Raw genomic sequence first — 27963 nt, 5'->3', positions numbered from 1 at the left:
AAGTAATGTATGTACACAGTGACTGCACCAGCAGAATAGTGAGTGCAGCTGTGGAGTATAATACAGGATGGAACTCAGGATCAGTACAGGATAAGTAATGTATGTACACAGTGACTCCACCAGCAGAATAGTGAGTGCAGCTCTGGAGTATAATACAGGATATAACTCAGGATCAGTACAGGATAAGTAATGTATGTACACAGTGACTCCACCAGCAGAATAGTGAGTGCAGCTCTGGAGTATAATACAGGATGTAACTCAGGATCAGTACAGGATAAGTAATGTATGTACACAGTGACTGCACCAGCAGAATAGTGAGTGCAGCTCTGGAGTAGAATACAGAATGGAACTCAGGATCAGTACAGGATAAGTAATGTATGTACACAGTGACTGCACCAGCAGAATAGTGAGTGCAGCTCTGGAGTATAATACATGCTATAGCTGAATTCTATCTTTAGACTGTAAAATGGTGATTACTGTTGAATATTTGCTGTAATGCCAACTGAGAATTGGCTCCTGCCGTTATTACTGAGACTAACCACCTCTAATCTCACTATATATTTGACACACATCACATTGGTTTGTAGTGGGGATCAGTGCAATCCAGATAAGCAGACTGGCGTATTACCACATTATCCAGCCTGTCATACTGTACTGTTATCATGCCTTTGGGGTTTTCTCTAGTCTCATTCAGTATTAGAGGCTGGAGGGGTCACATACAGGCAATGCCGATCGGCTTGTGACCAGAGAGGATTGCTCGGCTTCTCCTGTGCACATTAAATCATCTGCAAGAGGAATGGGGGACGGGACGTGACAACTACTCGGAGCACATTTCTGGCTCACACAACAGGTTGTCACTATTAAAGTCCATTCAGTCCTTGTACAGAAAAAACAGAACTTGTTTGCTGCCTCCTCACTGTAATACTACTGCCCCCTATGGACAGAATACGGAATCGGACTGTTTACTGTTACGTCACATTCCCCATTTTAGCTAAAAAACTAAATCTTCTCTGAGTTCAGTAATTTTTTTCAGCACCATCATTAGGGACCAGTACAGCTCGGTCTGTGTAAGGACTATAATTCCCAGCATGCCCAGACTTAGGCCGGTGTTGTGGTCAAGCATGTACACCTCAAGTTCTGTCCCTCAAGACTCTGATCTACCTCATGTGCTCAGAAAATGTATCTTGGTCCAGCTTGACTCCCAGGAACATGGCGGAGAGCCAGGTATTAGATGTAAGGGCGTGGGGTGTTCACACTATGTACATGTCCACCTCCCTTCCAGTGACAACCTTTCTGTGGTTTTAAAATTCAAGCATAATTCACATTGTCCTACATGAGATGTACTGCTATGTATATGTACTGATGTATAACCACACGGCCTGCGGCCTCCACAGGGTACACAACAGAGCTAACATTTCGGAGTAATTATCTACAAATGTACATATTGCTCTAGATCAGCGGTGCAGTCGGTCCTCACATCTTGGACCGCGGTACAGGTCAAGCCCAGTACTTATCCCAAAGGCTTTGGAAGCCAAACTTCTACATGTCCCACCAATAAAGCAGCAGGTAGTGGCCGACCTTCCAGGACAAATCCCCAGGTCTTCTCGTTGTTAGAATCCACCATGTGAAAAGCCTCCTCGATCCTAGAGAAGCTTCCTCAAATACCCTACAGATCCACCACCTGCACGCATAGATCCTACATATGCCATATCCTTCTGCGTGGTTTACAGAAGACTGAGGTAAAACCGAAGAATGAAAAAAAGCTAAAAACGGAAAGTGGATTTACCAAACGGCACTGGCGCGTTTTAAGGCAATCTGAAGGTTGGTTTTGCACATGGTAACAGGCTAAAGATGAAGGGACGTCCCATGGATGATGTTTGGCATTGGCCAGCGATGGAAAAGTTGGGGATATGTATGGCCTAGTGAAAATGCTGGCCCTCCCCCTCTCTTCCGTACATACTCTCTCCAGCTTTTCCCAGTAGGGCCCATCAGCACGAAGGGTTAAGAGTTACATGGTCCCGGATTTCTCTGAAGAATTGTTAGGAAACACCTTTTCTGTGGGGGTGAGAGCCGGGCTACCCATCCCAGAACTGCTACTGCTGCTAGATCGATGCTGGGCCACCGGCCGGGCCGGCCTCACAGGGGGTGGTCTCAGTTGGGCGCCGGCCAAGCGGGCAGACAGCGCTGGCTTAAAGGTGGTCATCATTTCCGTGTTGGAGGAGTTACTTCTCCGCATAGCTGCGTCAGGGTCCCGAATCATGATGGTGTGCAGGGGGCTGACTGGCTCAGAGTTGGGGGTGGTCAGAGTCGGATTCTTCATGGGTTCCAGGGTGTCCAGCACAACGTCCGGAGCTTGTTTGGCCGTATTCTGCCGTTCCAGTTCCCTTAACTCGTTCAGGGCCGTGCTCATCGTCTTCTCAATGTCCTGAAATGGAAAATTGAGTGCAAGGTGACGATATGTACAGAGAAACCCTGAGAATCCAACAAGCTCTCCCATGGGAAGTCTTAAGGCGTCTTAACCTCACAGTCAGTGCATGTCCCGGAAAAGCTCCCAGTGCCCACAATGAACGTGTACATAGGGCTCAGCACAGCCTATCTAAGGACAAGCACTGAGGCATGAGGTGTATGGTGCCTCAGTGACATTACTACTGGAAGGAAGGAGCAAGTTACAGATGCACATTCTGTATACCATAGGGTTGGTGTTGAGAAATATGGCTCCTCGTGCCTTAGCGACCTCAGTATTGAGATGCTAGCCCTAGCTCGCTCCCCTCGTTGCACCCTGTGTTTGGTGCATTTACACGGCTCTTTCTTGTATGCACCAGAAAAGCTATTGTCAAACATATCCATAGCGTCCGGTTCACCAGATGGCGGACAAGAGGTCTACTTTTTTTGCTGTATGGTGCAGCCGAAAAATGCCATTCCATAACGGGCATCCAGTAAAAAACCATATACCATGCACTAAACATTTTTTATAGTAGTAACCTACGGGCGACGGGTCATACAGCACCAGCCATGGAAGGTATACATCAGAGGCAGGTGTCAGGAAATCCTCCCAACGTATCTCCGATGGACAGTGCTAAACGCCGTGCAATGCAGCATAGGAGCGGCTGGCCGCCTTCCATCAGTTCACCTGGCGCATCCACCATGGTGACCTCCCTACCTCAGCCAGAGCTTCCGCCTCCAAGGACTTGTGGTCTCCCAGGCTGCTGTGTCTCGTGCCTCCGGTGACGGACCTCAGGGGCATCCCGTCATTTAGTCCTTTCCTCTCAGGATAATTAATGCTTCCAGCACTTCCAAATGTTGCCATCCTGCGTTTTTCCGGACTGTCCACCCGTCCTCGGCTCAGGGATAACTTATGTGGGCTACTGGGGCAGGCGGCAGCTCGGGGAGGGGTGTCAATACCGGGGCCTAGTCCTCGTGGGGGGCTGTGGTTGTCTCCTCCACTCCTCTTGCGGGGTATCGCAGCCCCATCAGACCTTAGCCTGACCCTACAAGATACAAACACGGGTTACTGATCTGCATTTTTTTGGACACTGTAACAATATGAACCCGTGGACGACGAACCTGCCCAAAATTCCAGCAAAGGTGTATTCCTGCAGGTGCTCGGTGGGTGACTGGATGTCGTTCTTAGAGGAGGACTTGTCATCCAGAAGAGGTCCGCTGCTCGCCTCGCTGTCCGCTTTTTGGCTCAGGTTGTCAGAGAAGGCATCATCCCTTCGGGAAGAGAGGAGGGCGACATGGGGATGGTTACAGCAGCGGGTATAATGTCCAGATGAAGGGGCCAAGTAAATACCAACAGGTAGTGGACGCGTGATTACCAAGCGTGACTTTGACCGGTCACATGACTATTGGGCAGGTTCCGGATTACTCACAGATCTTGGACCACAATATACTGGTGCGGTATTAATCCATCCACTCCATTGTGACGACCCTCCCACCAGTCCTCCGACGCTCGGTGGTACAACAGCAGGGATGCCCCTTTCTTGAAGGACAACTCTCGAGGTGTACGACCCATGTAGTCAAATTTAGCAATGGCTTCAATCTGCTCAACCTCTAGGAAGACATAAATTAAAAAGCATCTAGGTTTTAGACACCTTCACAGCATGTAAACCATGTAATTGAGCTCAAGCTCAATTCTACGCGTCAGCCACTAGATGGAGACATTACTCTATCCAGCCAAACTTCTTATAGACTGGTAATTCATCACCATCAAGACCTCTGCTTCCTGTCAGTAAATGAGACCATTCTTGTTAACATCCAGAGACCTACCACAACTGAAAGTTTGTTACACTTGTATCTAGAAAGTTCCTAACAACTAACAGAAAATGATCAGTATTGGAGTAGAGTCCTAGAACTTTCTAGTAAAATAGTAGCAGTTTGGGGATGTTTTTCGCTTACCTTCATCACTGGTGTGGGGTTCTGTGCCGTTATCATGGTCAGTCTCATCTATGGCACCCGGCTCACTGTGAGGACTGTCACTATATGGAGACAGTACAGTCAGTATTGCGGCATGCACTCAGCACTATAATGGCTGACATATAATCAATGTGGCAGCGCTCACCAGTACTCCTCGCCCCCCGTCATGCACTTTTCGTACACTGGCCCCTCCAGTTCACGTTGAGAGGGGAAGATCAGTTCATGGTTAATGATGATCATCTTGATGACCTCATTGACGTGCGCCTGGCAGGACACCGGGTCTTGTCCATCAGGGATTGGCATTAACGTGGGGCCAAAGCAGATCGCCAGGTTGTAAGGGTCCATCATGTTCTCATCGCTGTACTGGGATAAACTGGAGCAAATGACAGTGCAAAACCAGTTATCAAAAGCACAAACCAATATACAGAACTACCCCCCCCCCCCCCCCCACACAGATAGTAAAAGCCTATATGGCATGAAAAGAGGTTTTGCTACAGTTGTATCCAGTCTAGACAATGCTCTGAACAGCCTGGACTTCAGACTGATGCATTGTATTTGTATGGATACAATGTAACAAATACTGCTGTGTTTAGCAAACAATCTCTGGATATACAAAATGTCTAAAAAAAATGTATGGAATATTTTTATATTTGACTAACAGCAAACAGAGTTCGTGATAAGTGAAGAAATGGAACTCAAAGTATATAATACTACAAGACTAGAAACCCCATTTAAATTCAGACAAATTACTTCGGCCAGCAGGTGGCACTACCTACCGAATCATTACTGCCCCCTGTACAACCACAGGATATGATATGTATTACAATTAGGGATGAGCGAACAGACGTCTGATGAAGCATCCAAAGTCGATTCGCATAAAACTTTGTTTCAATACTGTACGGAGCGAGCGCTCCGTACAGTATTAGAATGTATTGGCTCCGATGAGCCGAAGTTATTACTTTGCAAAGTCTCGCAAATCTGCACATAATAACTTCAGCTCATCGGAGCCAATACATTCTAATACTGTACGGAGCACTGAAGTCTATTCGCTCATCCCCAATCCCAATTCATTTGGGGGAAAAAAAACTGCAGGTGCACAACCGAATGAATGAGCCTGCATCCATTCTGCAATTTTGCGGAACGGGTTCGGACCAGATCATTTCAATGGGGCCGCAAAAGGTGTGGACAGCACACAGTAGTTCTGTTCTGCGGCCCCGCTAATGTCCTATTCTTGTTTTCAATTGCAGACAAGAATATAGGCATTTTCTATGATAGTGGCGGCCAAGTGTGGCAAATTGCGGAACACACACGGATCGGTATCCGTGTATTGTGGAGCCGCAAAACACTATGGTCGTGTGATTGTAGCCTAAGGATGTATTTACATACTGCTGTCAAATTATTGCCAAGATTTTCACAATATATATGAAATATATACATATGTTAGTAGGCGGCTCCTTCCTTATGTGACTAGGTTTACTATGGGCTCCCAAAGTATTTGGGGCCCATTTCTGTCTGCTACAGTTCAGTGCAGGGGCCCTAGACACTCCAAAGACATCCTAATAGGGACCTTAGATTGTGAGCCCCATTGGAGACAGAGTGATGCTAACGTCTGTACAGCGCTGCGGAATATGTCACCGCTATATAAGTGCATAAAATAAATACTAAAATACTTCTGCATCCCTTACTCCCCCCCCCCCCTCCCTCTTTCCATAGGATTCCAACTTCTGCTAATGACTCACTGGTTGAGGAAGGCAAAGAGATATCTCATGACCACGAGGACGGCTCGGGGCAGTGTGATGACGATCTGACGGATGTGATGGACCCGCTCTGACACGTTCTCTATCTCTGAAATTAAAAGAGAAAAAAAGTGACATCACAGGGGCTTCCTCACACTTCTGCCCCATACATGTTATATGACCTACAGGCTGCACTGGACGGATACGTGGCCCCAGCGACAGGGGTGTATCTATCACAAGGCAAACAAGGCATTTGCCTAGGGCGGCACTTGCCAATGGGGCGGCAAAATGCCTTGTTTGCTTAGTGATAGTTACACAATATGCTAAATATTTTCATTGCTCCTTGTCCGATCCAATCCTTCACTATGCAAACGGTATCGCCGGTGCCGCATAGTGAAGGAGTTGAAAGAGTTACTTCCTCCTCCAGACCTCCCCTGCCTTTTGTGTCCGCGCGTTGCCGTCCAAGTGCAGAACGGATCCTACACATGGTCACCCTGAACACTGAGGCCAGGCCCCGGCCACCAATGCACCGATCCCTGAGCCTGCTGTCTTCAAAAACTGTAAGTACTTAAATTACAGTAATTCACAAAAAATCTATTACTTAGTTGTTTTATGGGGTAAGGGGGTTGGGACCCGTTGGGTGGTTAGAGGGGGAGAAGGGGTGGGTCAAATTTATATTAGGGGGGTGCCCGAGTTTAGTCTCGCCTAGGGCAGCACAAAACCAGTATACACCACTGCCCAGCGATACTCACTGATTGTGGACATCAAGTCCTGAAACCCGTCCTTGGGGAGAAGCGGATTCTCCAGACCCCGGAAATACAGCTTCAGGACCCCCGCCACGGAGTTGATGTCCCGCTCGCTGTGATCCTCCACCAGGGGGTCCTCTCCTGAACAAAGAGAAGACTGCGCTGAGCTACCGTAGCTTTAAACTTTAGGGTTTGTTCACACATCGCGTCCCCCCACTACGTGCGATTGTCCCTCTGCCCACTCTCTGAACGACCGCTACAGTAACAGATGTACAAAAGTCCAATGAAAAGTTCTACAACTTTCTAATACATTTTGGGGGTCATTTTCTCACTATTTCCAAGATCTCTGCTTGATGTCAGTGAAGGAAAAATAAACTTTTTAACCATCCAGATCATAAGGGCACTTCCTGATCTGGTCATTCTTTAACATATCTGTTTGTTACAGTGTGTCAGTGTAGGTAAAAGCTATCAGCCTGAAGCCAGGAGAGATCTGTTCCTGCAATTTAAACCAAAGAGGCTGACACACTGTAACAAAACCTCAGATGTGGGAGCTGCTTGTCTTCGGAATGTAAACAAGAATATTATTATTAATTGTGGAACATGCTAAAAATTCAGACAAAATGTCTAATATAACTAGACAGTAAAAATGTATAGCATATACAAAGTAACGTATGTGACATGGGGAGTCATAAATCCACCATAAGGACGAAAAATGTGATGTTACCCATTCCACATCATTTTGATAAATGTAAACATACTATTGCCCAATTAAGGTTCCAGGTCCTGGAACAAATTAAAAGACCAAGAAGAGGAGGAGACATCAAGAAACTTTGACGAGGTGGGGAGGCCTCCTGGATCCACGCACTGGACACATTACATCCCAGGGGTCTTAATAGGGACTGTGACATTGTGCATATTTCAAGTGCTTGACTTTTGATTCTATTGTATTGCTTTAGACCAGGGATGCTCAACCTGCGGCCCTCCAGCTGTTGTAAAACTACAATTCCCACCATGCCCTTCTGTAGGCTGATAGCTGTAGGCTGTCCGGGAATGATGGGAGTTGTAGTTTTGCAACAGCTGGAGGGCCGCAGGTTGAGCATGCCTGCTTTAGACCAATGTTTCCCAACCAGTGTGCCTCCAGCTGTTGCAAAACTACAACTCCCAGCATGCCCAGACAGCCTTTGGCTGTGCGGGCATGCTGGGAGTTGTAGTTTTGTAACAGCTGGAGGCACACTGGTTGGGAAACACTGCTTTAGACATCGACTCTCCATCAAAGGATCTTCAAGCTGTTTATCCTTTATGTTGCAATATTTGTTGGATTGTGATATCTCTTTCTGTTTTTATTGTTTATTTGATGACCACTTGCGGATCACCGCCCGTTCTGGGCGTCTGACGTCATGATAGGCGGTACATTTAATCATTTGTATGAGGATTGACCTGTTGATAAAGGCATGCTTGCCGAAACGCGTCCTGGGTGTAGGACACAATAACCAATATTGGAATAAATCATATCTTCAAAGACACGGCTGCTGGGATTTTGTATATGCTGAAACTGGAGTTTGCTCCTTTCCCGCGCAGCGTGCATTCAGCGATTGCCCACCGGCTTTCTTAGCAGTGAAAATGTATAATCTGTGCATTGTGCAGGTGTGCGGTAATCCTCCGTGAACTGTCTATCACTCCCCATGTCACATACGTTATCCTTACTGTAATTGCATGTAATTAAAAATTTGGCCTAGCCACTGAGTTATTCAATAAAATGTATCTGTTTGGCGCCACCTGCTGTTCAGTTTCTTATTTCTCTGTCCAACTCGCCAAGGAAGGAATGCCCCTTTAAACTCCTTGATCCTGACAACTTACAAGATTCTGGTTGGATATTTCGTTACACATGGTCCAGGGTCGGCGCAGCTTTATTCCCCGCAGCGTCACTCACCTCTTTCAAAAGAATTCTTGATATCATTCACTTCAACTTGAGATCCGGGAACTCGGAATATTCCTTGCTGCTGGAGACCTGAGCAGAGCAGACGGCCTCACCTTAATTATCTGATATATCACAGACAGAGGTCAACCCTTGTGCAAGAAAAGTATGTGAACCCCTTACACGTCCCTTACCGCTCACATCCCTGTTACATGGCACGGAAGAAGAGACACCAGACTCACCATATAGGTTGATGTATCGGATGCAGCTCTCAACCACCAGCGGGATGGCCTGACCCGAATCCTGCAACCGAGATAATACACCCAGGTGGTAAGTGCACCGTACTCACAGCCTCGCGGCATCTACCTGCAGGAAGCGCTGACTCGGGGGTCGGTCCATCCTAATCAGTCCCTATTACGTCTACCCTTCATTTAGCTGTGTCCTGTATTACATCATTAGTGGACATGTCACTGCTCTGAAATCCTCTGTGCTGCTGGGCAAACCATATTACTTCTTTGCCTGTGACCTCCCATAACATCAATATACCCCTCAACTGAAATACTCTGTGCTGCTGGGTAGACCATGCTCCTTCTCAGTGCGTGACCTCCCACAAAATCAGGACAAAGATCAGCTGAAATACTCTGTGCTGCTGGGCACCCTTTCACTGTGTAATTCATTTGTGTCTCCCTCCCGCCCTCCTAATCACACAAAAAGAGAAGTCAAAGTGTGGCATGACAGAGGGAAGCGCAGCTCAGACTGTAGGGATTTCTCCCGTCCGATACTATTGTCTCCTCTGGAGATAAGCGGCATCTGAGGAGTCTTGTAGCCGCTTATCTCCCCTTCATGTGTGTGTGTGGCCAACTGTCCGGTCTACAGTATTACAGGTCACAGGCGGTCTCCACTCGTCAGTAGGTTCTAGTCGTCACCTCATGTCACAGGTGATTGCAGAGTAACACTTTAGTACCTGGGTCCTGGCGCGAGTATTCCTCCGTCCTCTGATGAGAGCAACAAACACAAACACACAGCAAATTCAGCAGCGACAGAGACAAAGAAAGGAGAAGGAAAAGTCAGCAGTCAGAGCAAAAGAAGGATGCAGGGGTCACCCCCCCCCCCCCCCCCGAGAAGTGCCGACCTGCGTCCCGTACGAACACAGCGGCAGCACAGAAAATATACACAGGGTGGTCGAGTACACATCTCTCCTGAAACACTCTGTGCCACTGGGAAGCCTGCTTGTTCTTCTATGCGGGCTTGTTTGTGGCCTCCCACAAGATCTGCATGCGCCTCTCCTGAAATCCTCTGTGCTGTTGGGGACCCTGCTCCTTCCACTATGTAACTCTCAGTCTGTAGACGTCCACTAGATCAGCACACTCCTCTCCTGAAATGCTCTGTGCTGCTGTGGACCCTGTTCAGTCTATCTAGTAAATTTCAGATCTCCCAATTGTCTCCATTCCCTCCTTCACATCATGACCCTGCTCCCCTTCTCATCATTACATGAGTGAATAGGTCAACGCTCCCACAAAAAAACAGCACCTTCCTCTCCTGAAATACTCTGTGCAGCTGGGACCCTGCTCCTCTCACTTTTTACCTCTCGGTCTCTGACCTCCCTCTTCCCACACGTGACATGTATAACTGGATAGGAATTAATACAGCATTAGTCATCTGACCGGGGTATCATTTTAGATTTATGGCACAAATTCTCTTTTTGCTTTTCATGTACGTAATACGGCAGCAAATAAACCAGCCACAAAAACAAAAACAAAAAAGAGAAAAAGGCCAAAATTTGGTGTCACCAACGGAGATCTCGATCTGCTCATTGGCTTAATAGTGGTTATTTTTAACAGCTTAGGATGCTGTTCGGGCCTGGCTGGGGGTGCGGATCCTCCTGCGAGACCGCTCCAGACGTGGACAGCATGAAAAACAGCATGAGAGAGGGGAGCATCCAGCAGAATGTAGGTCAGGGACGTCTGACTGCACTGCTGCCTCCTAGTGGTGGCAACAGCTGCTGCACACTGAAACAGGAGCACAGTACCCTAAAATGAAGTCCTGGCGCAACCCCCTCTGCTTAATACCTTACACTTCTCAGAGCTGAGGGTTTGTCACAGTTATATCCATCCGTAGACATCCTCTGTTAAATACATCAGCAGCAGCACAAATCTCTCTCCCTAGTTTGTTACAATGTATCAGGGCAGGCAGAACGCGTCAGTCTGGGGTCGGTTGTTTAGCTCACACAGGATTGTCTGCACTGGATACAATTGTAGCAGATTTTCAGCCTTTGGTTGTAAACAAGAATGTTCCCATCAAGAAGCTGTCACAATGTATCCATTCTAAATCTCTCTCCTGTCCTGATAGTTTGTTACAATGTATCAGTCTGGAGTCCCGACTGTTTAATTATAACCCTATAACAGGTTCTGTGGGAAGTAATAATAATGTGAGAATAGATTTGCTGAAGACGTCACTTCGTCTGAAGGTCTTATCATTTGATTTTCAGGCCTCTGTCCCCTTCTCCTGCTGAGCATTCATCCGACAGCTCCTGCGCTGATATGATCTGAGCGCCGCGCTGTGAGCGGTATTACCGGAAATAAGAAATGACACCAAGCAACCGTGGATGGAGCCTGGCATCACAGTGTGACAATGGGAGCAGGCCACACGTGACAGAGCCATTGTTGCGCGTGGCTTGCAGCATGAGGGTGAATTCGGATCTGGCGCGTTTACTGCAGTAGATTACAGTACAAGGTTCTTCAAATCTAATCCACATCGTGTCCACGTCCAGTGTATCTGTGGTGAATGCACAGCAAAAATCACGGGAACATTTTGGAGTGGATTTGCCACGGATTTTTGGCGAGATCCAGAGCAGAAGATGTCACCCAACTGTGCACTGGATCCAACGCAATTCAAGCCGTAGGATCTCCACTGTTTCTGGTCACCCAGCTGTCCTCGGCTTTTCCTAGTCCTCCACACCCACTATATTACATAACGGGGCAGATTTGCTGTTCTGTGCTCTAGGAAAGCTGGGTGACATCCAATGTGGGACCGTACGGCTACAACCCACAGGGGTTTGCCAAGTCTTCAAAGATTTATTGATTTATGTAGCACGTGTAACGTGCAGATTCTGAGAGATGTCTGCAGAGGTACAAGGACGCCGATTTTTAAGGATGTCACTGATGCCTTTATCATTAATACCCCTTGTCCTGAAAAGCAGAGACTTCTAGGACAGCGTCAGAGAGGAGGCACAGAGGCTGAGATTAGTGCAGAGAGCCATAGGTGAGGAGGAAGCCGTGCTGAGAGAGTCACAGGCAGAGCAGCAGACTCAGACCCCACACAGCGACCACCAGTACCTGGATGAACTGCTCCATATTCCCAGTAAAGAGCAGGTGGCTATACAGGGAGCGAGGTCGGGGCTTCCTCATTTTCTGAGGTTTGGGGGGGAGAGTCGGGGGCCTGAGGGAAATGGAATAATTTATCAATATAACTGTGGTAAATTCTGTACAAGGCATGGCTACAACATAATGGAAGGCGAGGCTACAACATAATGGAAGGCGAGGCTACAACATAATGGAAGGCGAGGCTACAACATAATGGAAGGCGAGGCTACAACATAATGGAAGGCGAGGCTACAACATAATGGAAGGCGAGGCTACAACATAATGGAAGGCGAGGCTACAACATAATGGAAAGCGAGGCTACAACATAATGGAAGGCGAGGCTACAACATAATGGAAGGCGAGGCTACAACATAATGGAAGGCGAGGCTACAACAAAATGGAAGGCGAGGCTACAACAAAATGGAAGGCAAGGCTACAAAATAATGGAAGGCGAGGCTACAACATAATGGAAGGCGAGGCTACAACAAAATGAAAGGCAAGGCTACAACATAATGGAAGAGGAGGCTACAACATAATGGAAGAGGAGGCTACAACATAATGGAAGAGGAGGCTACAACAAAATGGAAGGCGAGGCTACAACAAAATGGAAGGCAAGGCTACAAAATAATGGAAGGCGAGGCTACAACATAATGGAAGGCGAGGCTACAACAAAATGAAAGGCAAGGCTACAACATAATGGAAGAGGAGGCTACAACATAATGGAAGAGGAGGCTACAACATAATGGAAGAGGAAGCTACAACATAATGGAAGAGGAGGCTACAACATAATGGAAGAGGAGGCTACAACATAATGGAAGAGGAGGCTACAACATAATGGAAGAGGAGGCTACAACAAAATAAAAGGTGAGGCTATAGCAACATTGAAGAAAGGGCTAAAACAAAATGAGACAGGAGACAAGAAAATAGTAGGCAGGGATTTCCCCAAAATGAAGGGGAGACTAAAACATGTCCAGGGGTAAAACCACTGCAATGTATTTCACAGGAGACCTGGGCATGACTGATCCCTACTGCACTGCCGATCCTAAATACAGCATTAATAATAATTTCATTGCCTTTCATTAGAAAAGAAATAAAGTATCCGAAATAAAATTATAATATAATAAAGTTCAGTGTTGTGGCTGGAAGGTGGCCCCACTGACGTATGGGGTCCCTGGAGGTTCGGAAATACATGAAGCGCTCACCTTGTGGTTCCATAGTTTGCTCTCTCTCCTGAAAACAGAGAGAAACATATTATTCATGTGCTGAACAGAAGTCATACAGGACGGTCATATATGTGTAAGAGACCACAGAGCGCAGGTACCGACCCCAGCCTCACCTACCTTCTCCCAGGGCTTGTTTCAGGAGATCGTGCTTAGCCTGCAGCTTGGTGATCAGATTGCTTCCATTCAAAAACTCCTTAAATTTCTAGAAGATGGAAGAGAACAAATGATATAGTAGTTTTATTCTTGTAGATAGGAGGCAGTATTATAGTAGTTATATTCTTGTACATAGGAGGCAGTATAATAGTAGTTATATTCTTGTACATAGGAGCAGTATTATAGTAGTTATATCCTTGTACATAGGAGCAGTATTATAGTAGTTATATTCTTGTACATAGGGGCAGTATTATAGTAGTTATATTCTTGTACATAGGAGCAGTATTATAGTAGTTATATCCTTGTACATAGGAGCAGTATTATAGTAGTTATATTCTTGTACATAGGAGCAGTATTATAGTAATTATATTCTTGTACATAGGAGCAGTATTATAGTAGTTATATTCTAGTACATAGGAGCAGTATTATAGTAGTTATATTCTTGTACATAGGAGCAGTATTATAGTAATTATATTCTTGTACATAGGAGCAGTATTATAGTAGTTATATTCTTGTACATAGGAGCAGTATTATAGTAGTTATATCCTTGTACATAGGAGCAGTATTATAGTAGTTATATTCTTGTACATAGGAGCAGTATTATAGTAGTTATATTCTTGTACATAGGAGCAGTATTATAGTAGTTATATTCTTGTACATAGGAGCAGTATTATAGTAGTTATATTCTTGTACATAGGCGGCAGTATTATAGGAGTTATATTCTTGTACATAGGAGGCAGTATTATAGTAGGTATATTCTTGTACATAGGAGCAGTATTATAGTAGTTATATTCTTGTACATAGGAGCAGTATTATACTAGTTATATTCTTGTACATAGGAGCGGTATTATAGTAGTTATATTCTTGTACATAGGAGGCAGTATTATAGCAGAGACCAGAGGCGTAGCTATAGGGGGTGCAGAGGTAGCAGTCGCTACCGGGCCCAGGAGCCTGAGGGGCCCCAAAGACCCTTGTACCACATGTACCACCTGTTTTATAGAAGGTGCACACTGGTCAAGTTACACCTCTGTCTGGAGGGAAGGTGTTAGGTCAAGAATTTGGCATGGTGGGGGGTGCAGTTTAAATTTTTGCCCCAGGCAGCAGGAAGGCAATGTGCTTCCCTGCCCCTGGCCACAAAGCAATGAGGGATTGGGAGCCCAAGCTAAACTCTTGCACCAGGGCCTATGAGCCTTTAGCTACGCCCCTGGCAGAGACCCTAATATTGTGCATAGAACTGCTCTTTAAATTTCATGTCATCTTTCCTGGTGGATTTTAGTTTCTAAATTGGAATATCCTGGGTGGCTGACATTTGGGAATATATTGCATTATACGCCTCTATTATACTGCTGGATATTATCGCTGAGATAAATGACATTGTGCAGGCGCAGGATCTGGGCAGTGTAACTAGGAGTTCGCTCAGCATTAGGCTTGGATAAATTGAATTCCGTCTACCTCCTCACTGCCTTTTCTACATAATTGTCTTGTTACATGGTGCCAGGCTATGGCACTGGGTGCAGATGACCTCAATCAGCTCAGATCCTGGTGATACGAGGGTCTCTTACTGAGAAGTAGAAGCTCTCGGTCTCCTGCTGGTTGGCTCTTCTCTTGGAGATGTTCAGTTTACTCATATAAGTCTCGGAGGCGACGGATTTGATGGACTCGGTGGAGCGGCTATGCTGGAAGGCATCGGATACGTCAAAGTCCTCCACTGTCAGCATGTCCTGTAAGGTCTGCATGGTGGCGTCCAGGGTCTTCCTCACCTGCTCGGCAGATTAACATTGGTGGGATCAGATAAGGTCACGTACGGCGGATGCTCTACCTAATGTACCACTATAAAAAGGCAATACTATAGCATGAATAATTTAGATGATGGATATTAGCGGCCATTAGACATCACTGGTTGGCTGCATCTCCTAGTTCTATAGTAGTCCTGAAGCAGTGGATGTATCTCAGTATAAAGGCTCCTGCACATGATTGTATCCATTCTGTGCAGTCCGTAATTCGCAGTTCCATAAAACCTGGAGACCGGATGAGAGTCTGCCGCTATTATTTTCGGCCAGCCAAAAGAACAAGAATAGGACATGTTCTTTTGTTTTTTGCTGGACTTACTGATGCCGACAGCAGGGAGGTGTATGGCTCCATATCTGATCAGATACGGACAGAAATTACGTCCATGTGCATGAGCCCCAACTGTGGGGTTTAGGAACTAATCTGACAATCCCTGCTGAAGTTGCAGTGGTGGCCATACCGGTTGTCACTCATCTTTCCTAGTCCAGGACTAGAATATATGGGAAAGCTTGGTGCCACTCCCTAGATGAAGCCATACTTGTTGTCACCCAGCTTTCACCCAAGACGCGGCTGAACAGAATAATTATGGGCCTGACAGACGAGGACGAGTCAAGGACTTACTGCAATTTCATATGCAGAACAAACGTGCAATTGTGACAGAGCGGAGAATGGGATTGATAGTGGATGCCCGGGGGCACAACAGCGTTTAATCACCTCATCTGCCAACTCTATTAACAGGGAAACTGGGGAAGGAGGGAGGTTCTCCTACAGTGTGAGAACAACGGGCGGCCGGACGGAGAAGGGCGAGCTCTACGGGGGCTCAACCTACCGCCGTCTACTAAAAACCAAGGGGCTGCCGGGCCCAGTACTGTGCAGTAAGCTTATATCGGGCTCAAAAACACTACGCAAAAAGTGCCTGAATTGCTTAATGTTGTAGAGCAGGCATCTCAAACTGCGGCCCTCCAGCTGTTGCAAAACTACAACTCCCAGCATGCACGGACAGCCTACAGGTATCAGCCTACAGCAGGGCATTGTGGGAGTTGTAGTTTTACAACAGCTGGAGGGCCGCAGTTTGAGATGCCTGTTGTAGAGGCATTTTTACCCAGAGCCTAAGGAAAGTATGTGCCCCCTGCACTGTCGCTACCTCTGTACAGCGGCATGGGAAAATAAAGAGGTGCAAAAAAAGGCCGTACATCGGCATCTGCATTTTCTGACCGCTACAAATATCTATCAGATAAAAACACCAGAAACACCACAACTAGAGCACGCTGCGATTTCCAAAAACAAACAACTCAACGGTGAAAAATACCACTCCAAAATCTGTTTGTCCTGCGTTTAATATTTCCCATAGACTTCCACGGAGCCAGTGTCTTTGACTAAAATAGGTCTGCCAAAAAAAACACACAAAAAAACGGAAAAATGCCTAGAAAAAAACCCTTACGTGTGACTCCTTAGGCTGGGGACACATTCAGTGAAGCCAGACGTGGATCCAGCAGGAAGGGGAAGTGTCAGTCCTTCATTTCTATTTCCCATTCATTTTGAATCCACTTCTGACTTTGTCCCCAAAAAACTGCAAGAAAAACTGCGGGCGATTTTCAAAGGAAAAAAAAAACCTCTATGAAATTGCCCTAAAAACGCAATGAAAGACGCCTGAAGTTCAGGGCATTTTGTTTACAGTAACATTCTGATAGGAATGAAGATGACTTTCCATACGGAGGCCCAGATTTACCGAACCTGTAGATGGCGTAAGCTCAGCCCGGCGGTGTAGACCTGCAGCGGCTCTATCACAGGCGCTCCGGCTGCCGGGACGGACCCTTTTCTCTGACTCTATAACAACTACGGTTTGGCTTAGGGCTCATGCACACAAACGTTTTTCTTTCCATGTCCTTTCCGTTTTTTTTTTGTTTTTTTTGTGGCCTGTATGCGTAACCATTCACTTGAATGGATTCACAAAAAACGGAAATGTGCATTCCGTTTCCGTATGTCCGCATGGCCATTCCGCAATAAAGATAGAACACGTCCTATTCTTGTCCATTTTATAGATAAGGATACGCATTGTTACAATGGATCTGCAGAAAAAATAAAATAAACAGATGCAATACGGATGTCATCCGTATTTATTTTGCAGATCCATGTTTTGCGGCCTGCAAATTTCATACGGTCGTGTGCATGAGCCCTTACTCGCAGACGGAACTTTAACCCTAAGTTCACACCTGAGCGTTTTACAGCGCGTTCAAACGCGCTGTAAAACGCTCAACACATGAAAACCAATGCTTCCCTATGGGAATGGTTCTCACCTGGGCGTTTTACAGCGCGTACGATTGCGCTGTAAAACGCCCGACGCATAATCAAGTACTTGAGCTTCTTTGGGGCGTTTTGACGCGCGTTTGTGGCCATAGGAGACTGCAGTCAATGACACAAACGCGCGTCAAACGCACGTTTACTATTACAAAAAACGCGCATAAAAACGCGCGACAAAAACGCACGTAAAACGCGCGTTTGAGAAACGCTCAGGTGTGAAAGCAGGGTAAGTCACAATTGTTCCGCAATTTAGGCCACGCCCTTTTCCACCAAAATTTCACCCCTCTCGGATAAGCCCCACCCCTTTGTCAAGAATATCCGATTTTTTTTTACAAACCCTTGATGCACCAAATTGCCCCATTTTTAGCATTATGTTTTTCCTGCCGTTTTTTTTTTAATGCTGCAGCAAGATGTTTTATTTACGCCTATAGTGGAATATCAGACAGGTTACGGACATTGTTGTATTGTTTGTGGCTTTTTTTCTAAAAGCAGCGTGCTCTGGGTGTGTTTTTTTTTTTATGGATTTCTCAATAGGACTTTAAAAACATCGGAAAACACTTGTTACAAAAGTAACAAAAAATAATAATAAAAATACTCAAAACTAATGCACCCCAGACCAAGCCCATTTTGTGACGGCTGCAGTTTTTAGGACAAGAGGGACCTGATTAATCCGCACATACGTGGATGTCCTGTGGCGCCATACATTATAGAATTGATACAATATGACGTGATGACGTTACCTCCTCGTTCTCGATCTTCAGTGTCATCAGACGGGACTGCAGCTGATGGTAACGCACCAGGAGCTCCATCTGTACCGGCTGCTGAGCGCTCACCTGGCACACCTGTATGGCGGTATCATCAATTATTTCACCAGTTACGGAGCCCTCTGCTGGGGTCGTCATAATCTTGCAGATTAAGCCAAAGCAGCAGAACAACCTACCTCATCATCCATATGAGGCTGGAAGTCAAATTTGAGAGGAGGACAAAAAACCTGATTGCACAAATCCATGACCTTATGCTTGTCGCTGCGAGCGTCCAGATTATCCACCGCGTTCTCAATGATATCCAGACCTTCATGGCGAGACGTCTCCAGGTTATACTCAGCGGAGAGGTAAGTGCGGAAAGTGCGGGCAAGACTGGCATGAAAGCCCAGGTCACAGCACTGGGCAAGGGAGAGAAAAGATAGACACTGATGTATATACGAATGTCCAGCGACATACAGTATGTAATTATAAGGACCGAAGCCTGGGATACAAGCTGCGCTGTAAATACCGCCAACTGGTAAGAGAGAATACAGTGAAGTATTTATACCGTCCCATAACAAATACAGTAAAGAAAAGTGATTCACACCCAAATTCACAATATTCTACAATATACCATACCATAAAATTACATAATTATTAAAATGATCCCACCCCACATGTCATTAGCTATTTTTGTTGACAGGAGGCAGTATTATAGTAGTTATATTCTTGTACATAGGAGCAGTATTATAGTAGTTATATTCTTGTACATAGGAGCAGTATTATAGTAGTTATATTCTTGTACATAGGAGCAGTATTATAGTAGTTATATTCTTGTACATAGGGGCAGTATTATAGTAGTTATATTCTTGTACATAGGAGCAGTATTATAGTAGTTATATTCTTGTACATAGGAGCAGTATTATAGTAGTTATATTCTTGTACATAGGAGCAGTATTATAGTAGTTATATTCTTGTACATAGGAGCAGTATTATAGTAGTTATATTCTTGTACATAGGAGGAAGTATTATAGTAGTTATATTCTTGTACACAGGAGGCAGTATTATAGTAGTTATATTCTTGTACATAGGAGCAGTATTATAGTAGTTATATTCTTGTACATAGGAGGCAGTATTATAGTAGTTATATTCCTGTACATAGGAGCAGTATTATAGTAGTTATATTCCTGTACATAGGAGCAGTATTATAGTAGTTATATCCTTGTACATAGGAGCAGTATTATAGTAGTTATATTCCTGTACATAGGAGCAGTATTATAGTAGTTATATTCTTGTACATAGGAGCAGTATTATAGTAGTTATATTCTTGTACATAGGAGCAGTATTATAGTAGTTATATTCTTGTACATAGGTGGCAGTATTATAGTAGTTATATTCTTGTACATAGGTGGCAGTATTATAGTAGTTATATTCTTGTACATAGGAGGCAGTATTATAGTAGTTATATTCTTGTACATAGGAGCAGTATTATACTAGTTATATTCTTGTACATAAAAGGCAGAATTATAGTAGTTATATTCTTGTACATAGGAGCAGTATTATAGTAGTTATATTCTTGTACATAGAAGGCAGTATTATAGTAGTTATATTCTTGTACATAGGAGGCAGTATTATAGTAGTTATATTCTTGTACATAGGAGGCAGTATTATAGTAGTTATATGCTTGTACATAGGTGGCAGTATTATAGTAGTTATATTCTTGTAAATAGGAGGCAGTATTATAGTAGTTATATTCTTGTACATAGGAGGCAGTATTATAGTAGTTATATGCTTGTACATAGGAGCAGTATTATAGTAGTTATATTCTTGTACATAGGAGGCAGTATTATAGTAGTTATATTCTTGTACATAGGAGGCAGTATTATAGTAGTTATATTCTTGTACATAGGTGGCAGTATTATAGTAGTTATATTCTTGTACATAGGAGCAGTATTATAGTAGTTATATTCTTGTACATAGGAGGCAGTATTATAGTAGTTATATTCTTGTACATAGGAGCAGTATTATAGTAGTTATATTCTTGTACATAGGAGCAGTATTATAGTAGTTATATTCTTGTACATAGGAGCAGTATTCTAGTAGTTATATTCTTGTACATAGGTGGCAGTATTATAGTAGTTATATTCTTGTACATAGAAGGCAGTATTATAGTAGTTATATTCTTGTAAATAGGAGGCAGTATTATAGTAGTTATATTCTTGTACATAGGAGCAGTATTATAGTAGTTATATTCTTGTACATAGGAGCAGTATTATAGTAGTTATATTCTTGTACATAGGAGCAGTATTATAGTAGTTATATTCTTGTACATAGGAGCAGTATTATAGTAGTTATATTCTTGTACATAGGAGCAGTATTCTAGTAGTTATATTCTTGTACATAGGTGGCAGTATTATAGTAGTTATATTCTTGTACATAGAAGGCAGTATTATAGTAGTTATATTCTTGTAAATAGGAGGCAGTATTATAGTAGTTATATTCTTGTACATAGGAGCAGTATTATAGTAGTTATATTCTTGTACATAGGAGCAGTATTATAGTAGTTATATTCTTGTACATAGAAGGCAGTATTATAGTAGTTATATTCCTGTACATAGGAGGCAGTATTATAGTAGTTATATTCTTGTACATAGGAGTAATATTATAGTAGTTATAGTCTTGTACATAGGGGCAGTATTATAGTAGTTATATTCTTGTACATAGGAGCAGTATTATAGTAGTTATATTCTTGTACATAGGAGCAGTATTATAGTAGTTATATTCTTGTACATAGGAGCAGTATTATAGTAGTTATATTCTTGTACATAGGAGCAGTATTATAGTAGTTATATTCACAAGAAGGCATAGGAGGCAGAAATACATAATCTGCCCTGTGAAATAATGAAAGTGATATTTAGAATATAAAGATCAGTTACCTATTTGTTAAAATGTCTTTATCATGTAATGTAAAAGTTGATGTTAATATATACTGTGATTGGACTTGTCCTTTAAATATCACTGGTACAACAGAAACGCCTTTTTTAGTGATACCATATAAAACAGGACAAAGGCAAGTTCACATCTGTGTAACCCTCCTGAAATGAATATAAATCAAGCAGTCAGGACTGACAGCCTGTGGTATGTACATAAATATAACCTAAGCATGTCTCAGGGGAGGTAGCTGAACACCTGGGTCTTGCCTGCGCTGACAGCAGCCCCCTCGTCACATAGAGGAGGTAATTAGAGAAGAGGAGGCCGACCTTCATCATCAGGCAGCTGATAGTGAGGAGATAAAGCCATCTGCTGCCCCTGGGAAGGAAGCGCTGAAAACTGGATGAAAAGATCAGAAAAATCTCCTGATTGCAGGATACAAAAATCCTACAACAGCTTTCTGTGTACTTCAATTCTTCATCATTTTCAGAAGCTCTGCTTCTTGTCAGTGAATGGGAATTATCCAGTCTGACAATCCTCTGTGGTCGACAGTTTGCTACAAAGTGAATCTGGAGTCCAGGCTCCTGAGCTCTAAACTGGATACAATTGTAACAAACCTTCAGCTGTGAGATTAGGTGTCAGCCTCTGAATGGTCTGAAACACACAGGGGGCATTTATCTACAGTTTTTTGGCTTCTGGAAAAAATAAATGTATGAAAAAGTTGCAAATCCCTTTTTTACGCTGTGCACAGCAAAAATGGAAAAAAGCAGACACGCCCCCTCCCACTAAGCCCCTCCCACATCAAAAGACTAGCAAGAGAGGCGTAAAAACAAGAAAAGTTTTAGACTTCTGCATAAAACGCTGCCCTGCAAAATCTGTGACCTTTTATATGCTAGAAAACTGCTGCCCAGCCATTGATATTTCACCCCACTGACATTAGGACAGTCTGAAATGCGCCAAATTTACTAAGACGCGTGTTTTCTAAAAGACTTTTCATTACACATTGTTATTTACATAAAAGAGCGAATTCCCTTGTCATATGTCAGCAGGACCAACCCTATTAAACCAGCCCTTATACCTAGTAGGGCTGACCCTTTATTTCCCCTATACGCCACTGTATTTAGGAGAGAAAAGTGGAAATAATATGGAAATTAGAGATTAAGTGCACTGTGGGCGGGCCGTAGGCACTCAGTGCACCTCAGCTATTCCGCTATGCCTCCTTGGACCCTTCACTTGATTGACAGGTCCAGCTGGAGGGGGAAGTGTCCAGTGAAGCAGAGCGGAGGAGCCAAAGTGCACTCGTGTGGATAGGGTTTGCTCTTGGTGCATTTCAACCCTAATTTGCATATTTTTTAAAAACACTTATTTCTCCGAAACACAGTAACAGATTGGGGAAGAAATGTACGTTTTTAGTCCGCAGGGTCAACCCTACCAGGCATTATGGCTGGTGTAATGATCCTACTTTTAGATGCCCTGTATGAATGCCATATCCGGGGCAGTGATATGCGGCAGGGGTCTCTGCGCACCAAGGGGCACTCACGTCGATGAGGTCGGACACGTCGTGGATGTAGTACTTGCTGATACACCCATTGGTGGCCGCCAGGTTCAGCAGATATTCGTTTCTGGCCTTGGTGCATTTCAGCTTGTTCTCCGAGTATTTCGCTTGTCTCTAAAATCAGGGGAAAAAACCCATCAAATACAGTGGAGGAAATAATTATTTGACCCCTCACTGATTTTGTAAGTTTGTCCAATGACAAAGAAATGAAAAGTCTCAGAACAGTATCATTTCAATGGTAGGTTTATTGTAACAGTGGCAGATAGCACATCAAAAGGAAAATCGAAAAAATAACTTTAAATAAAAGATAGCAACTGATTTGCATTTCATTGAGTGAAATAAGTATTTGAACCCCTACCAACCATTAAGAGTTCTGGCTCCCACAGAGTGGTTAGACACTTCTACTCAATTAGTCACCCTCATTAAGGACACCTGTCTTAACTAGTCACCTGTATAAAAGACACCTGTCCACAGAATCAATCAATCAAGCAGACTCCAAACTCTCCAACATGGGAAAGACCAAAGAGCTGTCCAAGGATGTCAGAGACAAAATTGTAGACCTGCACAAGGCTGGAATGGGCTACAAAACCATTAGCAAGAAGCTGGGAGAGAAGGTGACAACTGTTGGTGCGATTGTTCGAAAATGGAAGGAGCACAAAATGACCATCAATCGACCTCGCTCTGGGGCTCCACGCAAGATCTCACCTCGTGGGGTGTCAATGGTTCTGAGAAAGGTGAAAAAGCATCCTAGAACTACACGGGAGGAGTTAGTTAATGACCTCAAATTAGCAGGGACCACAGTCACCAAGAAAACCATTGGAAACACATTACACCGCAATGGATTAAAATCCTGCAGGGCTCGCAAGGTCCCCCTGCTCAGGAAGGCACATGTGCAGGCCCGTCTGAAGTTTGCCAATGAACACCTGAATGATTCAGAGAGTGACTGGGAGAAGGTGCTGTGGTCTGATGAGACCAAAATAGAGCTCTTTGGCATTAACTCAACTCGCTGTGTTTGGAGGAAGAAAAATGCTGCCTATGACCCCCAAAACACCGTCCCCACCGTCAAGCATGGGGGTGGAAACATTTTGCTTTGGGGGTGTTTTTCTGCTAAGGGCACAGGACAACTTATTCGCATAAACGGGAAAATGGACGGAGCCATGTATCGTGAAATCCTGAGCGACAACCTCCTTCCCTCTGCCAGGAAACTGAAAATGGGTCGTGGATGGGTGTTCCAGCACGACAATGACCCAAAACATACAGCAAAGGCAACAAAGGAGTGGCTCAAGAAGAAGCACATTAAGGTCATGGAGTGGCCTAGTCAGTCTCCGGACCTTAATCCAATCGAAAACCTATGGAGGGAGCTCAAGCTCAGAGTTGCACAGAGACAGCCTCGAAACCTTAGGGATTTAGAGATGATCTGCAAAGAGGAGTGGACCAACATTCCTCCTAAAATGTGCGCAAACTTGGTCATCAATTACAAGAAACGTTTGACCTCTGTGCTTGCAAACAAGGGTTTTTCCACCAAGTATTAAGTCTTTTTTTGTTAGAGGGTTCAAATACTTATTTCACTCAATGAAATGCAAATCAGTTGCTATCTTTTATTTAAAGTTATTTTTTCGATTTTCCTTTTGATGTGCTATCTGCCACTGTTACAATAAACCTACCATTGAAATGATACTGTTCTGAGACTTTTCATTTCTTTGTCATTGGACAAACTTACAAAATCAGTGAGGGGTCAAATAATTATTTCCTCCACTGTAATTGAAAGTGAAGAGAAATGGCAAAAAAATTTAAAATAAGAAAAAATATAAAAATAATAATTATTATTGATAAGTATAGGACAGTGTGAGATAATCCAGGAAATCGCCGAAGTCCAATAATCCAAACAGTCCGATACTCCGACACCCGGTCCAAAACCTTACGAATCCTAAAGACTGAGCAAAGGGAACCAATTCTAACTGGAAAACAAGCGACTAACCGGATCCCACCCTGTCCCTCTGCTAGGTCTTCCTGGCAGTCCTGTAATGATGTAAATCAACTTCAATAACCGTATAATGAAAAATTCTTCAGCTTTCTTAGGGTCCCTTCACACGTCCATAATTTGGGTCCGCATTCGTTCCGCAATTTGCAGACCCATTCACTTTCAATGGGGCTGGAACAGATGCAAATCCACATTTCCTGGATCCACATCCGTTTTTTTGGGATCCGCATCCGTTTTTTCAGGATCCGCAATTTCGTTCCTGAAAAAAATAGAACATGTCCTATTCTTGTCCGCAATTGCGGACCAGAAAAGGCATTTTCTATTATAGTGTCTGTGATGTGCGGTCCGCAAATTGAATGGACCCTTAAAGTCAATGGGTCCGCAAAAAAAACGGAACACATACGGAAATGCATCCGTATGTCTTCCGTATCTGTTCCGTTTTTGCTGAACCATCTATTGAAAATGTTATGCCCAGCCCAATTTTTTCTATGTAATTACTGTATACTGTATATGGCATACGGAAAAACGGAACGGAAAAACGGAACAGAAACGGAAACACAACGGAACAACGGATCCGTTAAAAAACGGACTGCAAAAAATTATAAAAGCCATACGTTCGTGTGAACTAGGCCTAACAGTCTGTGTTTCTTGTTCTCATCATTCTCAAGATCTCTGCTTGCTGTCAGTGGATTAAAGCAGCTTGTTTAAATCCAGAGACCCAGTACATCTCACCGCTGAAGTTTTGTGACTATTGTCTCCAATCTAGACAACCCGCCCTTATAATGTGCTGCCGTATCACAAACAAAAGGGTGTGTCTATTTACTGACAGCAAGCAGAGATCTGAAAAGCTGAAAGTGGGAAGATCTGATTATTCAATGAATATGCTGCATTTCTAGAAAAACTGGATGAGCCACTTAAAGGTACAGTATGTCGAGAACCTCATCAATAGCTCCATGGCAGTCACTATCCCTTTAAGACATGACCGTAATAACTATATATATATATATATATATATAAAATCTGTGACACCAGACGTCGCGCAGTGGGCCTGTTAACCCTCTCGTGCCCTATACATCATCCCTCCCACCTTCTCCTTCATCTTTTCGATCTTTTTGGCCGAGCTGCGCCTCTGCTGTCTGTCCTCGTGGCGCAGGGCGTTGGGCCCGAGCTCTGCAGATTTGCTGAACTGCTTCTCCTCCTGCTTCTCGGCGTCCTTCAGCTTGCTCTCGGCGTTGATGCTCTCCGCGTGGTACATGTGATACGTCTTCATCACCTGCATGACAAGAGGCGCCACACGGTTACTGACAGAACAGACATGGAAGGCGTGAACGCGCGACGGCTCCTCGGGGCGCTCACCGTGTACAGCTCGTTGGTCACCTTGGCCAGCTCCTCGTGCATCTGAAGACCAATGTCCTTACTCTGCAAGAGAATAGTCTTCTGAATGTACAGAAAGCTTCAGTTATGGCAGACACCGGACCCAGTGCAGCCCCTTACTCCTCTGCCCCCATGTGCATCCCCTTACTCCTCTGCCCCCCTGTGCATCCCTTTACTCCTCTGCCCCCCTGTGCATCCCTTTACTCCTCTGCCCCCATGACAACACTTCCTGTGCTGGAGCTCGGTATAGCTTTATCATAGGGACACTGATGACTGACGGATCAGCATCCACTTGTGTCAGCACCTACTGTACCTACACGTCCATAAGGGATAGATGTGAAGTGGCCCTTTAAGGCTAGTCAGACGAGGGTGTTCAGTCCGGAAACACGGCCCATGCAGGAGCGGTATTTCCGGTTATAGACGCTGCTGGTCTGTAGTGGACTCGCAGCATCACAATGATTTACGATACCGACCGCGAGTCTACGGAACTATAGTCACCTAACGCCACCACTGCAGTTCAGCAGACTCGCGGTCAGGAAGGAATTCACATCAATATAAATCATTGTGATGCTGCAAGTCCGCTACGTCCATAAGTGGAAATGCAGCTCCCGCACGGACTGGACACCCTCGTCTGAAAGAAACCCAATAACCAGCAGAGCACAGGGCAGGGAGCGCCGTCATAGGGTCAGTGCGGTAGCTGCAAGCCAAGATCTGTCTGCTGTCCGGGAATTAGAACAACCTCCTGCACTGATACATTGTAACGAACCATCAGGACAGGAGAGAGGTTTGTGCTGCTGATGTGTTTACAGGGGTTGTCTCACCTCAGCCATCGGTGGCATATTGCTGGGATATCCCCACCTCTGGGACCCGCACCCATCTCTAGAACGGGGCCTCCAAAGTGAACGAGAGTCAATAGCGCATGCGCAGCCTGCTCTCCATTCACTTCTATAGGAGTTCTGAAAATAGCGGCGCGAGCCTTGTAGAAATGAACGGAGAGATAGCGCTCTCTTCACCTCTATGGAACTGCCGCTCGGCTATTTTTGGAACACCCATAGAAATATGTATGGGTCCCAAAGGTGGGACCTGAATCTATCCGACGTTGGTTGCATATCCTAGCAATATGCGGTGAGGTGAGGCTACCCCTTTACAGGGGTTATCCAAACTATAAAACATGGGTGCCGAGGAGCGGGGTAAGTATAATCTATATGAGGGGCCGGGCATTGGGTGGCATGTTTTATAGTTTGGATAACGCCTTTAACTATACAGAATTGTCTAGACTGGATACAGTTGTAACAAACCATCAGCTGCGAGATATAATAGGTCTGTAGAGGTTTTCAGCCTCTGAATGGAAAGTATTTTCCAATTCACTGACAGCAAGCAGAAATCTTGCAAATATTGAGGAATTCTAACACAAAAAGTCAGTTCGAAAGTTGCAGAATTTCCATTAAACTACGATTTGCATAAAACTGGGGAACAGAACACAGAGCGGACGTCAGCCCGAGACGGTCACAATGCGGATCCCTGTGTGCCGGGACGCCCCCCACCATGGAGAGGGCCCGGCAGCTGGCAGACATTCCTGAGGACATTGCAGCGCCTCGTCCCACTCATCCTCACCTTCTTGAAGAGTCTAATGACGTCCTCGCTGATGTGCTGCAGCCTGACAATGACATTATTCAGGAAGATGTCGTTCAGCGTGGCGTGGTCTTTACTCTCCCGCCGGGTCTGGGACAGAACCAGGT

The 27963-nt window shown here is 44.7% G+C and overlaps 1 protein-coding gene across 3 annotated transcripts; it reads right to left on the bottom strand.

Moving 5' to 3' along the window:
- Positions 1-368: 368 nt before the first annotated feature.
- On the bottom strand, positions 369-27963 carry LOC122943658 (SLIT-ROBO Rho GTPase-activating protein 3-like). 3 transcript variants are annotated; one of them, XM_044301565.1, is made up of 17 exons: positions 27839-27963; positions 26207-26269; positions 25938-26123; positions 22855-22983; positions 18581-18802; positions 18381-18482; positions 15114-15311; positions 13516-13600; positions 13378-13405; positions 12149-12251; positions 9056-9116; positions 8829-8906; positions 6905-7039; positions 6156-6261; positions 4562-4789; positions 4399-4478; positions 3911-4051 (listed from the first exon to the last, which is right to left on the bottom strand). In XM_044301565.1, the coding sequence occupies exons 2-17, from the start codon at positions 26246-26248 to the stop codon at positions 4047-4049; spliced, it is 1788 nt and encodes a 595-aa protein (XP_044157500.1). In that variant the 5' UTR covers positions 26249-26269; positions 27839-27963; the 3' UTR covers positions 3911-4046. The 3 variants fall into 3 exon arrangements, with proteins under 3 accessions (XP_044157501.1, XP_044157500.1, XP_044157503.1); XM_044301568.1 differs by lacking the exons at positions 3911-4051; positions 4399-4478; positions 4562-4789; ... (1 more) ...; positions 6905-7039; positions 8829-8906 and having other exon boundaries at positions 9054-9116; positions 13512-13600; XM_044301566.1 differs by lacking the exons at positions 12149-12251; positions 13378-13405; positions 13516-13600; ... (5 more) ...; positions 26207-26269; positions 27839-27963 and adding exons at positions 369-2425; positions 3161-3488; positions 3565-3714 and having other exon boundaries at positions 3873-4053; positions 9056-9285.

The sequence above is a fragment of the Bufo gargarizans genome, chromosome 7 (assembly GCF_014858855.1).
Source record: "Bufo gargarizans isolate SCDJY-AF-19 chromosome 7, ASM1485885v1, whole genome shotgun sequence".
Lineage (NCBI taxonomy): Eukaryota > Metazoa > Chordata > Amphibia > Anura > Bufonidae > Bufo > Bufo gargarizans.
Note: the sequence above shows the minus strand (reverse complement) of the source record. Positions and strands in the feature narration are given on the sequence as shown.